Below are 14015 nucleotides of genomic sequence, written 5' to 3'. Positions count from 1 at the left end.
GAGTCTGACGCTGTTTTCCTGGGGTCCCTCCAGCCTGCCTTCCCAGCAGCTGCTACCAACCCATCCCTTTCCCTACTGGAGTCACCACTCTACAACTCTTGCTTAATTGGGGTTCCCAGTCAGTCTCACCCTATGTGGTCCAATTCCCCAGGCAGCTGGTTGTATCCTGTCCTTTTTAGACCCACCTAGCTCTTCTGCTCTTTCTTGAGTTTTAATTGAGTGAAACACATTTGTCCGTGTTTCACTCCATTTCTAATTGTGTTTAAAGAAAGCGCTTAAGAAACAGTGTCTCCTTCACGGCTCGGTACACTTTCAACTCATTCTTTAGTATCAAGCACGAGACTTTATGACATTTACATTAATTCAAATTCAATTCAATTCAAATTTATTTGTATAGCGCTTTTCACGATACATATCGTTGCAAAGCAGCTTTACACCAAATTGACATTTTTACAATATATGTAGTAGTAGCTTGATGCACATATGGCAGAGATGTGTGGTAAAGATCAATTAATGACGTAATCAAACAGACAAAGAACACTATAAATTAGTAGCAGAATTCGGTAGTGCTGTATGTTTTCAGGGTTGGCATCATCTGAAGTCCTCTGTGGGGTTGGCATCATCTCTTCTTAAGTGTTCTGGATCCACACTGGAGCTTGTGAATTCCTAGTTACCATGGGATGTCAATCCCATGGCAAAAACAGAGAACAAATAGGAACATAATTAGCGTAGCTGCTGTTCAAACTAAGAAAAGGAAGGTTTGTTAAACCAGAGCTAAAAGATTAATAATGAACATTTGATCAGATATAGCTGCAGGAAAAGTTTGAGATGCATTATTTGAATGCTTGGCTAAAAAGATGCGTCTTTAATCTAGATTTAAACAGAGACAGTGTGTCTGAACCCCGAACGTTATCAGGAAGGCTGTTCCAGAGTTTGGGTGCCAAATGTGAAAAAGCTCTACCTCCTTTAGTGGACTTTGCTATCCTAGGTACTACCAACAGTCCAGAGTTTTTTTGCGACCTTAGGGAGCGTGATGGATTGTAGCGTGGTAGAATACTAGTTAGGTACGCAGGAGCTAAACCGTTAAGTGCCTTATAGGTAAGTAGTGCTATTTTGTAGCTGATGCGGAACCTAATAGGTAGCCAGTGCAGAGACTTTAAGATTGGGGTAATATGATCATACTTTCTTGACCTGGTAAGGACTCTAGCAGCTGCATTTTGGACTATCTGTAGCTTGTTTATTGAAGATGCAGGACAACCACCTAGTAGTGCATTACAATAGTCCAGTCTAGAGGTCATGAATGCGTGAACTAGCTTTTCTGCATCAGAAACAGGTAACATGTTTCGCAGCTTGGCAATGTTTCTAAGATGGAAGAATGCTGTTTTTGTAACATGAGAAATATGATTTTCAAAAGACAAGTTGCTGTCTAATATAACACCCAGGCTTTTGACTGTAGTGGAAGTAACAGTACATCCGTCTAGTTGTAAATTGTAAGTCAAAAGATTCTGTGTATTGTTTTTAGGTCCAATAAGTAATATTTCTGTCTTATCTGAATTTAATAGCAGAAAATTGTTGGTCATCCAATCTTTTACATTTTTAACACACTCTGTTAACTTCGATAATTCAGAAGTTTCATCTGGTCTTGTTGAGATATATAGTTGAGTATCATCAGCATAACAATGGAAACTAATCCCGTGTTTTCTAATAATATTACCAAGGGGCAGCAAGTATATTGAAAATAGTAGAGGACCTAGAACAGATCCTTGTGGCACTCCATACTTTACTGGTGATAACTGAGATGACTCCCCATTTAAATAAACAAAGTGGTAGCGATCAGACAGGTAGGATCTAAACCATCTTAAAGCCTGCCCTTGGATACCTGCATAATTTTGTAGTCGATCTATTAGTATGTCATGATCTATAGTGTCGAACGCAGCACTAAGATCAAGTAAAACTAGCAATGAGATGCAGCCTTGGTCTGATGCAAGAAGCAAGTCATTAGTGATTTTAACAAGTGCAGTTTCTGTGCTGTGATGGGGCCTGAAACCTGACTGAAATTCTTCATAAATATCATTTTTTTGCAAGAATGAGCACAGTTGAGCAGATATAACTTTCTCTAAAATTTTAGACATAAATGGAAGATTAGAAATGGGTCTATAATTTGCCAGTTCACTAGGGTCTAGTTGTGGTTTCTTAATAAGAGGCTTAATAACCGCCAGCTTGAATGGTTTAGGGACATGACCTAAAGATAACGATGAGTTGATAATATTGAGAAGCGGTTCTTCTGCCACAGGTAACAATTCTTTCAGTAATTTAGTGGGTACGGGATCTAATAGGCATGTTGTTGGTTTAGACACAGTGATGAGTTTATTTAACTCTTCCTGTCCTATAGCGGTAAAGTACTGTAGTTTTTCTTTGGGTGCGACGAAAGAAGTTGACATATTAGATGCAGTATAATCTACACTGGTTATTGTATTTCTGATGTTATCTATTTTATCAGTGAAGAAATTCATAAAGTCATTGCTATTAAGCTGTAAAGGAATATTTAGATCAGGTGGCGTCTGGTTATTTGTTAATCTAGCCACTGTGCTAAATAAAAACCTTGGATTGTTTTGGTTATTTTCTATGAGTTTGCGGATATGCTCAGCCCTAGCAGCTTTTAAAGCCTGTCTGTATCTGGACATACAGTTTTTCCATGCAATTCTAAAAACTTCCAAGTTAGTTTTTCTCCATTTGCGCTCAAGATTGCGAGTTTCTTTCTTGAGGGAATGGGTATTACTGTTGTACCATGGCGCAATACGTTTTTCTCTAACTTTTTTCAATTTGATGGGGGCAACAGCTTCTAACGTATCGGAGAAGATGGTGCCCATATTGCTAGTCATTTTGTCTAGATCCTGTGTATTAAGGGGTACACAGAGCAGTTGAGATAAATCAGGCAGGTTATTTGTAAATCTATCTTTGGTGGCTGGAACAATAGTTCTGCCAAGACGATAACGTGGAGCCATATAGTTAATATCAGTGATACGCAGCATGCACGATACAAGGAAATGGTCAGAAACATCATCACTTTGAGGTACGATATCTATATCAGTAAGATCAATTCCATGCGATATAATTAAATCTAGCGTATGATTAAAACGATGAGTGGGCCCGGTGACATTTTGCTTGACTCCAAAAGAGTTTATTAGGTCAGTAAACGCAAGTCCTAACGCATCATTTGTATTATCAACGTGAATGTTAAAATCTCCGACAATTAGCACTTTATCAAAATTAACCAATAGTTCTGAAAGGAATTCTGCAAATTCTTTTAGGAAATCTGTATATGGCCCTGGCGGTCTATACACAGTAGCTAAAACAAGAGATAGGAGAGATTTCTTTTGCATATCTGGCAGAGTAACATTAAGCAAAAGTATTTCAAATGAATTAAACCTGTATCCTGTTTTCTGAGTAACACTGAGAATATCACTATATATTGTTGCAACACCACCACCACGACCACTCTGACGGGGCTCATGTTTATAATAGTAGTTTGGTGGAGTGGATCCATTTAGACCAATATAATCATTAGGTTTTAGCCAGGTTTCGGTTAAGCAGAGTACATCAAAACTATTATCTGTGATCATTTCATTCACAATAACTGCTTTCGGTGCAAGTGATCTAATGTTTAGCAGCCCAAGCTTTAAAAATGGTTTCTGTTCGTGTATTTTGCTTTTTTCTGGTTTAATTACGATCAGATTTTTCTAGATCCTGCATTAAATTTATGTTTTGATCTCACTATTCGAGGAACAGACACAGTCTTTATAGATTGGACAGTGCAAGTACTCTCATTTAAGCGTTCAGAACAAAAGCCGTCGTAGCAATCATTTGAGGATGTACTTACTAGTCAAATGGAGCGTAGCGTCCTGGAGATGTTGTCCGACAGCAGCTCCGCTCCGACTCTGCTGGGGTGCAGGCCATCCGCACGGAAAAGCCTAGGACGTTCCCAGAAAAGATTCCAATTATTAACAAAGAGCAGTTTCTGTTCTTTACACCATGTCAGTAACCATTCATTTAGAGCAAGAAGTCTACTGAACTTTTCGTGCCCACGTCGATACGTGGGAAGCGGTCCTGACACGATGATCCTCGTCGCGGGCGACGTGCTGCGAACCGTCTCGATCAGGCTGCTGAAGTCCCTCTTCAGAACCTCCGTCTGCCGCAGCCTGGTGTCGTTCACCCCCGCGTGCAGAACGATCGCGCCGACGCTCTCGCCGTCCTTCAGGATTGCGGGTATCTGCGCAGAAACATCGAGAACGCGAGCACCAGGAAAACAGTGGGTGTGGACTTTACCTTTAGCTAAAGTAGCACGTACGTACCGGACAATGGAGTCTCCGACGATCACAGCGTCGCGTTCCGTCTCGCGAAGGGGAGCGAAGCGGTTCCGGGTGGAGATCTCGAAGACCGGAGGCGGCGGAGGGGGCGAGGTCCTCGGCCGGGGCCTGGCTCGCGTCTTCCGCTGCTGCTGCACCCAGGGTCCGTGGTGTCCCGGCGCCGGAGTGAAGGACATCTGGGAAGATCGCGTCCAGGGTGCACGGGACCTGTGCAGAGAAACACACGGAGTAGAGGTGGTCAGAGTGTTAGTATCGCGCTGTATAACGTTACTCACCCGGGAGGACTCCAGAGCGGCCCTCCGCTCTCTCAGCTCCGTCTGCCGCACCAACAGCTCCTGAATCTGCTTCTCCACGGCCTCCAGCTCGAGCTGCAACGAGTGCAGCTCGAACGTGTCCTCACCTGCACTCAAAGGTGGACACAAATTCGCCATTTAAAGCAAGTAACAGTGAGTAAACAATGGTAATGTGTGTAAATAGTGTGTAAACAATGCAAGCAGGATTAGCGGCAACCACGCTGGTGCTGCTAACGGGCTATAAGCTAACAACTCGGGAAATCAAACAAAACTAGTTATAACAAAGTAATCCGGATGTTTTAGTTGTAAAATACAACAGGGGGTATATTCACACGTTATAAGAAACGAAAATGATGATGGTAATAAATTTGATTTTAAATTGAAAAACAGACAATAAGAAATCTACTTAACGGAGCTCAAACTCTATTTCAAACATGATTTTTACGTAGAAAAGGCGACAGCACACCATACTAAAAGAAAGGGATAGGCGAGGATCGGTTATCCAGCAGAGTTTAGCTCCAACAATCAAATACACCAGAACAAGCTAATCAAGGTCTTCAGAATTACTAGGACTACAGGCAGGTGAGGGTTTATTTCAGGGTTGAAGCTCTGCAGAAGATTGGCACTCCAGCACTACAGGATTCTGCCCTCTCCTTATTCTCATTTGTTCATGTTTTCTGTGTTTGTTCCAGGACCATAGTTGACCAGGAATGGGCAGCTCTGGTCCTGAAGGGGCCACAGTCCTGCAGTTTAGCTCCACCTCTAATCAAACACAACTGAAATGTTTAACCTGTGCCTTCAGAATTGCTTGAAAATGACAGGCAGGTATGTTTGATTAACGATGGAGACAAACTACAAAAGCAAAGTTGCCCATCATTGCTTTAGAGCTTAGCTGTGTTCAAACTTGCCCCCTGTATCTCTTTATCATAGAGAGAAATTCAACACACACTCAACTCTGTATAGCTGTCTTTGTGAGGACATACTATACACTGACACATGGAATCTCTAGCTCCTTACCCTAAACCTACCCATCAGAGCTAAGTGCCTCACCCAAACCCTTACCCTAAACCGGACCTTTGCCAAATTATAACCTGATCCCTAAAATCAAGTCTTGACCCTTTACTGTAAATGGGTCTTAAAGTCCAGCCAATGCGCCAATGGTCTAAAACTCAAACCGACCCTCACAAAGATAGCTGTACAAGTGCACACACAAAAAGCTAGTCTTTTATTTGTGCATGTAACATGAAACTATCTATGGAATGTGTGGTGGCTGCCAGATGGAAATCTTCAACACTAAACCTAAAATCTTTTCCCAGAAGATTCAAGGGAAAGCCTCAGTGCTTCATAAAGCTTAATTTGCACATCTGTAAAAAACAGAACCAGAAAAGCAGGAACAAAAATCAGAAACAAAAACTAGAAAATATCTGGAACTGAGTAGTCCTGACTGAACTGTATTTATTAATTTATTTTTGCAAGGTGGGGCTTTTGTAAAAACCACCACATCAGATGTTCTAGGTAATCCTATACTTTAGACCACGAAAGACACTGTTCAAGAGAATCACACACAGAATACAAAAATAAGTAGTGATTAGAAAGTTACCTGAGAAAAGCAGAAACATGAGGATGACAAGTCTGGCTGACATCCACTTTGAGGGTTCTTGACTTTGAGTTATTTGTTATGTTTAGTTCTGGTAAATCATGAGGATCATACTGTGCACACAAAAAATCAGTTTTGATTCTTAACTGACGTCTCATATATTAACGATGATATGACAACCATCACCACTGTCAAACAAAAGATCAAGATAATCAGACAAACCCAGACTGTTATCCAGAAAGAACTGATAATTGCTGAGTATGTTTGTACCTGTTAAGAAAAGGTAATATAACAGATTGAAATGCTCCTCAAGTTTCTTAATCCAATAAAAATCATCATAAAAGCACTTGGGGACAAGATAGAAAATTACCAAAATTTCTGTGAAAAAATTATTTTCTTGCTAGACCATTGAAATTATAGCCAAACCAAAGTGCTCAAAACTAGCCACTTCAAAGGGCCCTTCGGAATAAAAGGATTTCAACTGGTACAACGGATGGACACTTCAAACCCCCATGATCCTTTGAGCAGATTCTTTGCATGAGTCTCCGTATGGGCACGGGATGATGACGCAGAAGGACACTTCAAGAAACAGTTGTTTGGTCCCCTACACCCTTCAACCCTTTGAAGCATCCACCTGGATGATGCAACGGCAGCCATATTGCACCAGAATGCCCCGGACAATGGAGTCTCCGACGATCACAGCGTCGCGTTCCGTCTCGCGAAGGGGAGCGAAGCGGTTCCGGGTGGAGATCTCGAAGACCGGAGGCGGCGGAGGGGGCGAGGTCCTCGGCCGGGGCCTGGCTCGCGTCTTCCGCTGCTGCTGCACCCAGGGTCCGTGGTGTCCCGGCGCCGGAGTGAAGGACATCTGGGAAGATCGCGTCCAGGGTGCACGGGACCTGTGCAGAGAAACACACGGAGTAGAGGTGGTCAGAGTGTTAGTATCGCGCTGTATAACGTTACTCACCCGGGAGGACTCCAGAGCGGCCCTCCGCTCTCTCAGCTCCGTCTGCCGCACCAACAGCTCCTGAATCTGCTTCTCCACGGCCTCCAGCTCGAGCTGCAACGAGTGCAGCTCGAACGTGTCCTCACCTGCACTCAAAGGTGGACACAAATTCGCCATTTAAAGCAAGTAACAGTGAGTAAACAATGGTAATGTGTGTAAATAGTGTGTAAACAATGCAAGCAGGATTAGCGGCAACCACGCTGGTGCTGCTAACGGGCTATAAGCTAACAACTCGGGAAATCAAACAAAACTAGTTATAACAAAGTAATCCGGATGTTTTAGTTGTAAAATACAACAGGGGGTATATTCACACGTTATAAGAAACGAAAATGATGGTGTATAAATTTGATTTTAAATTGAAAAACAGACAATAAGAAATCTACTTAACGGAGCTCAAACTCTATACGTGCGACCGCAACAAAAACATGATTTTTACGTAGAAAAGGCGACAGCACACCATACTAAAAGAAAGGGATAGGCGAGGGATCGGTTATCCAGCAGAGTTTAGCTCCAACCCTAATCAAATACACCAGAACAAGCTAATCAAGGTCTTCAGAATTACTAGGACTACAGGCAGGTGAGGGTTTATTTCAGGGTTGAAGCTAAACTCTGCAGAAGATTGGCACTCCAGCACTACAGGATTCTGCCCTCTCCTTATTCTCATTTGTTCATGTTTTCTGTGTTTGTTCCAGGACCATAGTTGACCAGGAATGGGCAGCTCTGGTCCTGAAGGGGCCACAGTCCTGCAGTTTAGCTCCACCTCTAATCAAACACAACTGAAATGTTTAACCTGTGCCTTCAGAATTGCTTGAAAATGACAGGCAGGTATGTTTGATTAACGATGGAGACAAACTACAAAAGCAAAGTTGCCCATCATTGCTTTAGAGCTTAGCTGTGTTCAAACTTGCCCCCTGTATCTCTTTATCATAGAGAGAAATTCAACACACACTCAACTCTGTATAGCTGTCTTTGTGAGGACATACTATACACTGACACATGGAATCTCTAGCTCCTTACCCTAAACCTACCCATCAGAGCTAAGTGCCTCACCCAAACCCTTACCCTAAACCGGACCTTTGCCAAATTATAACCTGATCCCTAAAATCAAGTCTTGACCCTTTACTGTAAATGGGTCTTAAAGTCCAGCCAATGCGCCAATGGTCTAAAACTCAAACCGACCCTCACAAAGATAGCTGTACAAGTGCACACACAAAAGCTAGTCTTTTATTTGTGCATGTAACATGAAACTATCTATGGAATGTGTGGTGGCTGCCAGATGGAAATCTTCAACACTAAACCTAAAATCTTTTCCCAGAAGATTCAAGGGAAAGCCTCAGTGCTTCATAAAGCTTAATTTGCACATCTGTAAAAAACAGAACCAGAAAAGCAGGAACAAAAATCAGAAACAAAAACTAGAAAATATCTGGAACTGAGTAGTCCTGACTGAACTGTATTTATTAATTTATTTTTGCAAGGTGGGGCTTTTGTAAAAACCACCACATCAGATGTTCTAGGTAATCCTATACTTTAGACCACGAAAGACACTGTTCAAGAGAATCACACACAGAATACAAAAATAAGTAGTGATTAGAAAGTTACCTGAGAAAAGCAGAAACATGAGGATGACAAGTCTGGCTGACATCCACTTTGAGGGTTCTTGACTTTGAGTTATTTGTTATGTTTAGTTCTGGTAAATCATGAGGATCATACTGTGCACACAAAAATCAGTTTTGATTCTTAACTGACGTCTCATATATTAACGATGATATGACAACCATCACCACTGTCAAACAAAAGATCAAGATAATCAGACAAACCCAGACTGTTATCCAGAAAGAACTGATAATTGCTGAGTATGTTTGTACCTGTTAAGAAAAGGTAATATAACAGATTGAAATGCTCCTCAAGTTTCTTAATCCAATAAAAATCATCATAAAAGCACTTGGGGACAAGATAGAAAATTACCAAAATTTCTGTGAAAAAATTATTTTCTTGCTAGACCATTGAAATTATAGCCAAACCAAAGTGCTCAAAACTAGCCACTTCAAAGGGCCCTTCGGAATAAAAGGATTTCAACTGGTACAACGGATGGACACTTCAAACCCCCATGATCCTTTGAGCAGATTCTTTGCATGAGTCTCCGTATGGGCACGGGATGATGACGCAGAAGGACACTTCAAGAAACAGTTGTTTGGTCCCCTACACCCTTCAACCCTTTGAAGCATCCACCTGGATGATGCAACGGCAGCCATATTGCACCAGAATGCCCACCACACACCAGCTTATTGGTGCAGAGGTGTGAGTGATTAGGATGATTAGGATTCCATGATGGTCAGAGGCCAATGGGCAAATTTGGCCAGGATGCCAGGATTACACCCCTACTCTTTTTCGAAGGACATCCTGGGATTTTTAATGACCACAGAGAGTCAGGACCTCGGTTTAATATCTCATCCGAAGGACGGTGCTCTTTGACAGTATAGTGTCTCCATCACTATACTGGGGAGCACCCCCTGCTGGCCTCACTAGTACCTCTTCCAGCAGCAACCTAGTTTTCCCAGGAGATCTCCCTTCCAGGTACTGACCAGGCTCAACCCTCCTTAGCTTCAGTGGGCAACCAGTCTTGAGCTGCAGGGTGATATGGCTGCTGACTGAAGGGTTGAGCCCTTCTGAATGGAAAGCAGGGTAGGAGACCTCAAATATGCTTATTTTAAATTGTGTAACAGTGCCACCTAGTGGCAGATAGATGTTAGTGCAGTGGTTCTTAATCCTTAATTTGCATGCCTCATATGCATGGCTTTTTAGGATCTTGTGACCAAGAATCACACCTGGCCGGAGATAGGAAAAACATTCTCACAGACCCTAAGGAAGACACACCCCTCAGAAGCAGAACAGAATTCTTCATAAATGTTCAATCTTTCTCATAATATAAGTGATTGCTGTAAAATTGAGACCATTTTACCAATCACAGAGAGACCTTTACAATGCTAATAAACATGAAGGGGTAAAACTAGAGATTCACAAGATTCTTCATATGTGGTATATAGATATTCTTAGTGAACTTTCGGTTAAGCTCGTTGGGGGAGAAGCGTGAGAGGGGAGAGGGGGGTCATCATTGAGCAAGGAGGGAACTTTGGGCAAAGTGGTGTCATTTGCTCTCTTTGAAGATCTCTTCTCCAGATCTGTTTTGTGTTAGGTTCCTGAAGTTTTATGAGGAGATCATTTCTGGTCTTCCATCCTGAATCTCCTGCGTCACCCAGCTCCTGTTCTCCTGTGTTCCCTCCCAGCCTCCTTCTTCCACCTTCTCTACTAAAACCAGTCAGTTCCTCAGCATTGCCTCCACTGGTTCCTACCAGTACCTCAGTCAGCACCATCTAAACACTCTAATTTATCTTGGGCCTTCCAGTCCCCAACTCCCTCTTGGCATGAAAATCCCTTATTTTCGCCTCCAGCGTCCGAGTCTGGGCCCATCATCTCACTGGTTCCACTGGCTCCTTCATTTCTCCGGCTCCACCTTTGTCCTCAGTCGTTCTGGCTCTGCTGTTGTCTTTTGGGTCTTTGCCTCCACCTCAGTCGGATGAGCTGTCAGCTCGACCTTGGCCCCTGGAGCCACGGGGCTCTTCGGCTCTCCGTCTCCTTCAATCGGCCCCTTGGTGTCGTTAGCCCTACAACTACCATGACTCCTCCCTCCACCAAGTCCACTGTTGGTCTTCTTCCTGCCTGGACTCTGGATCTATATCTGGTTCCACTTGCTCCTGGCTCCTCCCAGGCTCCCCCTCCTTTACCTTGGTCTCCATCCATCATCTCCCCAGATACTCTGTTCTCTGTGTAGGATAGTCCCTGTTTTGTTCAGTTCTTTGCTGGTTATTTGCTTTACATGGTGTTTGTGCTAAGCAATTCTCCTGTGTTTATTCCTTATGGATTTAATTTTGGATTATACTACTTTGCCATGTGCTTAATATAGCACTACACGTTACAAGGGATAAATCTATTTTCATGAAATGCAAGTGCATGTCTGCAGCCAGACCCTATAGGTAATTTCTGCAAAACCCAGTAGATAGCCTCACAGACCACTCCTGCATCCTCTTTATCTAAGCAGTCAGTAACACCCCAGCCTTTGAAGCTGTATTCAGACGATAAGCATTCATAGTTCACGTCTTTCAGACAAAAAAAAAAAAAAAAAAAAAAAAAGAATTAAAATAAGAAAATAAAATTTGGATTTAAAATAGGATTAAATAGGGAAGAGTGGGGTAAAATGAGCCATTTTTTAGATAAGGGAAAATGAGGCAGAAGTACAATAAAAATATCTAAAGTAATTTCAGGGTGTTTCCTATCATTTTAAATGATCAGAATATATCTGTCAGATCCCCTCACGTTAGCATAGTCTTGCATTTGTAGACACATGCATTTTGCTGTTATATATATTAAGAAAGTACAAATGCAAATAATATTATGTAATTTTAAAGCAGTGGTATGTTTACATAGGCTTTTAACCAAACAGAGCCCAACACTGTGCCTGACACATGGAAAAACAGCAATGTCCATAAAATGTACATGATTCTTTTCTTGTTGGAAACACTATAAAACAGCAAAGCAAGATGAACACCGTTGGAACCTCAGAAGTGAAGACCAGGAGACTCTTACACAGGATTCTTTGATGGCAGTGATACATTGTAGTTTATATACATTTAAAGGGAAGTGCTTAGGAATGGAGACAAAGGATGTGGGAGATGAACTTAAACAAAGCAAGCAAATGAAGTATTCACATATAGCAACCCGGCCCATTTCACCAATCCTAATTCAATTAGCACAACTATTCAAAGACTGGTGCAGGGGCACTAAGAGCCAGACAAAAGTTGAGAGAATCTCAGTCTCAAACTTATTTGACTTACAATAAAGTGAACAGGAACTGGCAGGAATCTCTTGCTACAAACTTTGTTTAACAGAATTGTTCATCTGGGATCATCATCTTTACCATAACTGCTAAATACAATGTATTTCCCTTAGACTTTCATGTGATGGTTTGTCAGTACGCAAAAGCAGCAGATCTACAACAGATTATACATTTGTAATCCCACAACACAATTCATGAAGGTTCTTACTGAAAGACTTACAAACCTTCTTGCTTTCATTTAGATATTTTCTAAATCAGGTCAGTCATTGTGAGATATCACTTACATGTCCAATCCAACCACTGCCCAATCCCATTTGAGGACTACCTTAAGTTTCATTTCAGGAGAAACAAACTCAAGAAAAACATATCCTGTTTCAGTGGCAGTTTAAGTTTGCCACAAAAACCTCTCACACAATGCAAAGAGGATGTTCGCAAGCCATTTCTCAACACTGCACTGAAAATGCTAATTAGTAAACCTTACTTAAAAAAAGCATGCAAACCGATTGCCTTGAAAAAACCAAGTAAAGTAAAATAAGAACAGTATTTTGTACTTACAAAGGTTTATTTAGTGTTGTAAACTTACACGCAAGTTCTGGTAACTCAGAATCACTTAGTTGCATTTACTTGAACAGAAATCTAATTTACTTGCTAAAACCATGCAAACCGATTGCCTTAAATAAATCAAGTAAGCGTTACTCTGGTGCTAGAGTAATGCTTACTTGGTTTATTTAAGGCTATCGGTTTGTGTGGTTTTAGCAATAAATTAGATTTCTGTCCAAGTAAATGCAACTAAGCACTTAAATTACTAACTAGTAATTTAAGTAGTAATAGTAACTAGTCTAGTAACTGAAGTGCTTCAAAAATCCATTACAAATTAATGAAAACAATGTTCCATTCATATGACACATACATTTAAGGCAGTGACAAAGTTCAAAGTTAAAGGTAATGTATTTTTTAAATGGTTTTCAGTGTAGTTTTAAATACAAACAAACAACAATCTGATTTAGGGTATGCTTAGTGTAAGAAGTGGAGGTAGCGGTAGGAGGATGAGTTTAAGTATGGCACTAGGTAGGCTGCACACGTTGCCAGTGGTTTATATATAATTAAAGTTCAAAAAGTCACTTTAGTTTCAGGGTTTTGTTCTGTCCAAGTAAAGCACCACACTTTGAATGAACCTCCAAGTGTTTTTCATGGTATTAGGGCAATCCAAATGTAGCAGTAATCCAAATGTACCAAGTGACATTCCAGAAACAAACAGCTGATGTAGATTCTACAGACTGTTCTTTGCAGTACCACCCTGAACAATGATGGCAGAAGACACAGGGTCAAGACAGAGAAGATTTGGAGAAATACATCATCTTCAATGATGGTCAGCAATCCAACACATATTAGTGTCCAGACTGCATCAACATCAGACATCTGTATAAAAACCAAACAAATAAAATATTAAGTAGGGAAATGTGGATGGTTATTTGTCAGTGTTATCTGTCCTGCCTGGTTCACCAAAAATTTTAATTTGTTATCATTTACTCACCCATGACTTTTGTTCATTTTGGAATGACATGAGGGAGATTAAATGGCATAGTTTTCTTTTTTGGGTGAACTAGGTATATAATCAACAATAATCTTATAGAAGTATCTCAGTAATATAAGAGCAAATACAAATTACATTTTCCCACAATTAAGTGCTTGCTTAAGTTGTATTTTTTTTTAGAACTTACAAAGCAGTTTAGTAGTAGAAGTATCTGGGGTAATCGCAAAATGAAACAGGAAGGCCTGAGATGGGTGTGCAGTGCTGTCAAATCTGGGTTCTAGAAGTAAAAAAAAAAAAAAAAAGAAAAAAAGAAAAAGTTTAACACATTCA

The 14015-nt window shown here is 41.1% G+C and overlaps 1 protein-coding gene across 7 annotated transcripts; it reads right to left on the bottom strand.

Moving 5' to 3' along the window:
• Positions 1-368: 368 nt before the first annotated feature.
• LOC127162347 (uncharacterized) lies at positions 369-8927 on the bottom strand. Of its 7 annotated transcripts, XM_051105142.1 has the most exons (4): positions 7222-7680; positions 4074-4574; positions 3881-3971; positions 369-666 (listed from the first exon to the last, which is right to left on the bottom strand). In XM_051105142.1, exons 2-3 carry the CDS (start codon positions 4541-4543, stop codon positions 3884-3886), a joined length of 558 nt encoding a protein of 185 aa, XP_050961099.1. In that variant the 5' UTR covers positions 4544-4574; positions 7222-7680; the 3' UTR covers positions 369-666; positions 3881-3883. The 7 variants fall into 7 exon arrangements, with proteins under 7 accessions (XP_050961099.1, XP_050961096.1, XP_050961100.1 ...); XM_051105139.1 differs by having other exon boundaries at positions 3881-4574; XM_051105143.1 differs by lacking the exon at positions 369-666 and adding an exon at positions 8860-8927 and having other exon boundaries at positions 2723-4574; positions 7222-7346.
• Between the last annotated feature and the right edge of the window lie 5088 nt (positions 8928-14015).

The sequence above is a fragment of the Labeo rohita genome, unplaced genomic scaffold (genome assembly GCF_022985175.1).
Source record: "Labeo rohita strain BAU-BD-2019 unplaced genomic scaffold, IGBB_LRoh.1.0 scaffold_90, whole genome shotgun sequence".
NCBI classification, from domain to species: domain Eukaryota; kingdom Metazoa; phylum Chordata; class Actinopteri; order Cypriniformes; family Cyprinidae; genus Labeo; species Labeo rohita.
This window is presented reverse-complemented; position numbering and strand designations above follow the sequence as displayed.

Excerpts from the sequence above, each read along its gene's own strand:
- LOC127162347 (XM_051105139.1), bottom strand. The coding sequence starts at position 4,543 with ATGTCCTTCACTCCGGCGCCGGGACACCACGGACCCTGGGTGCAGCAG.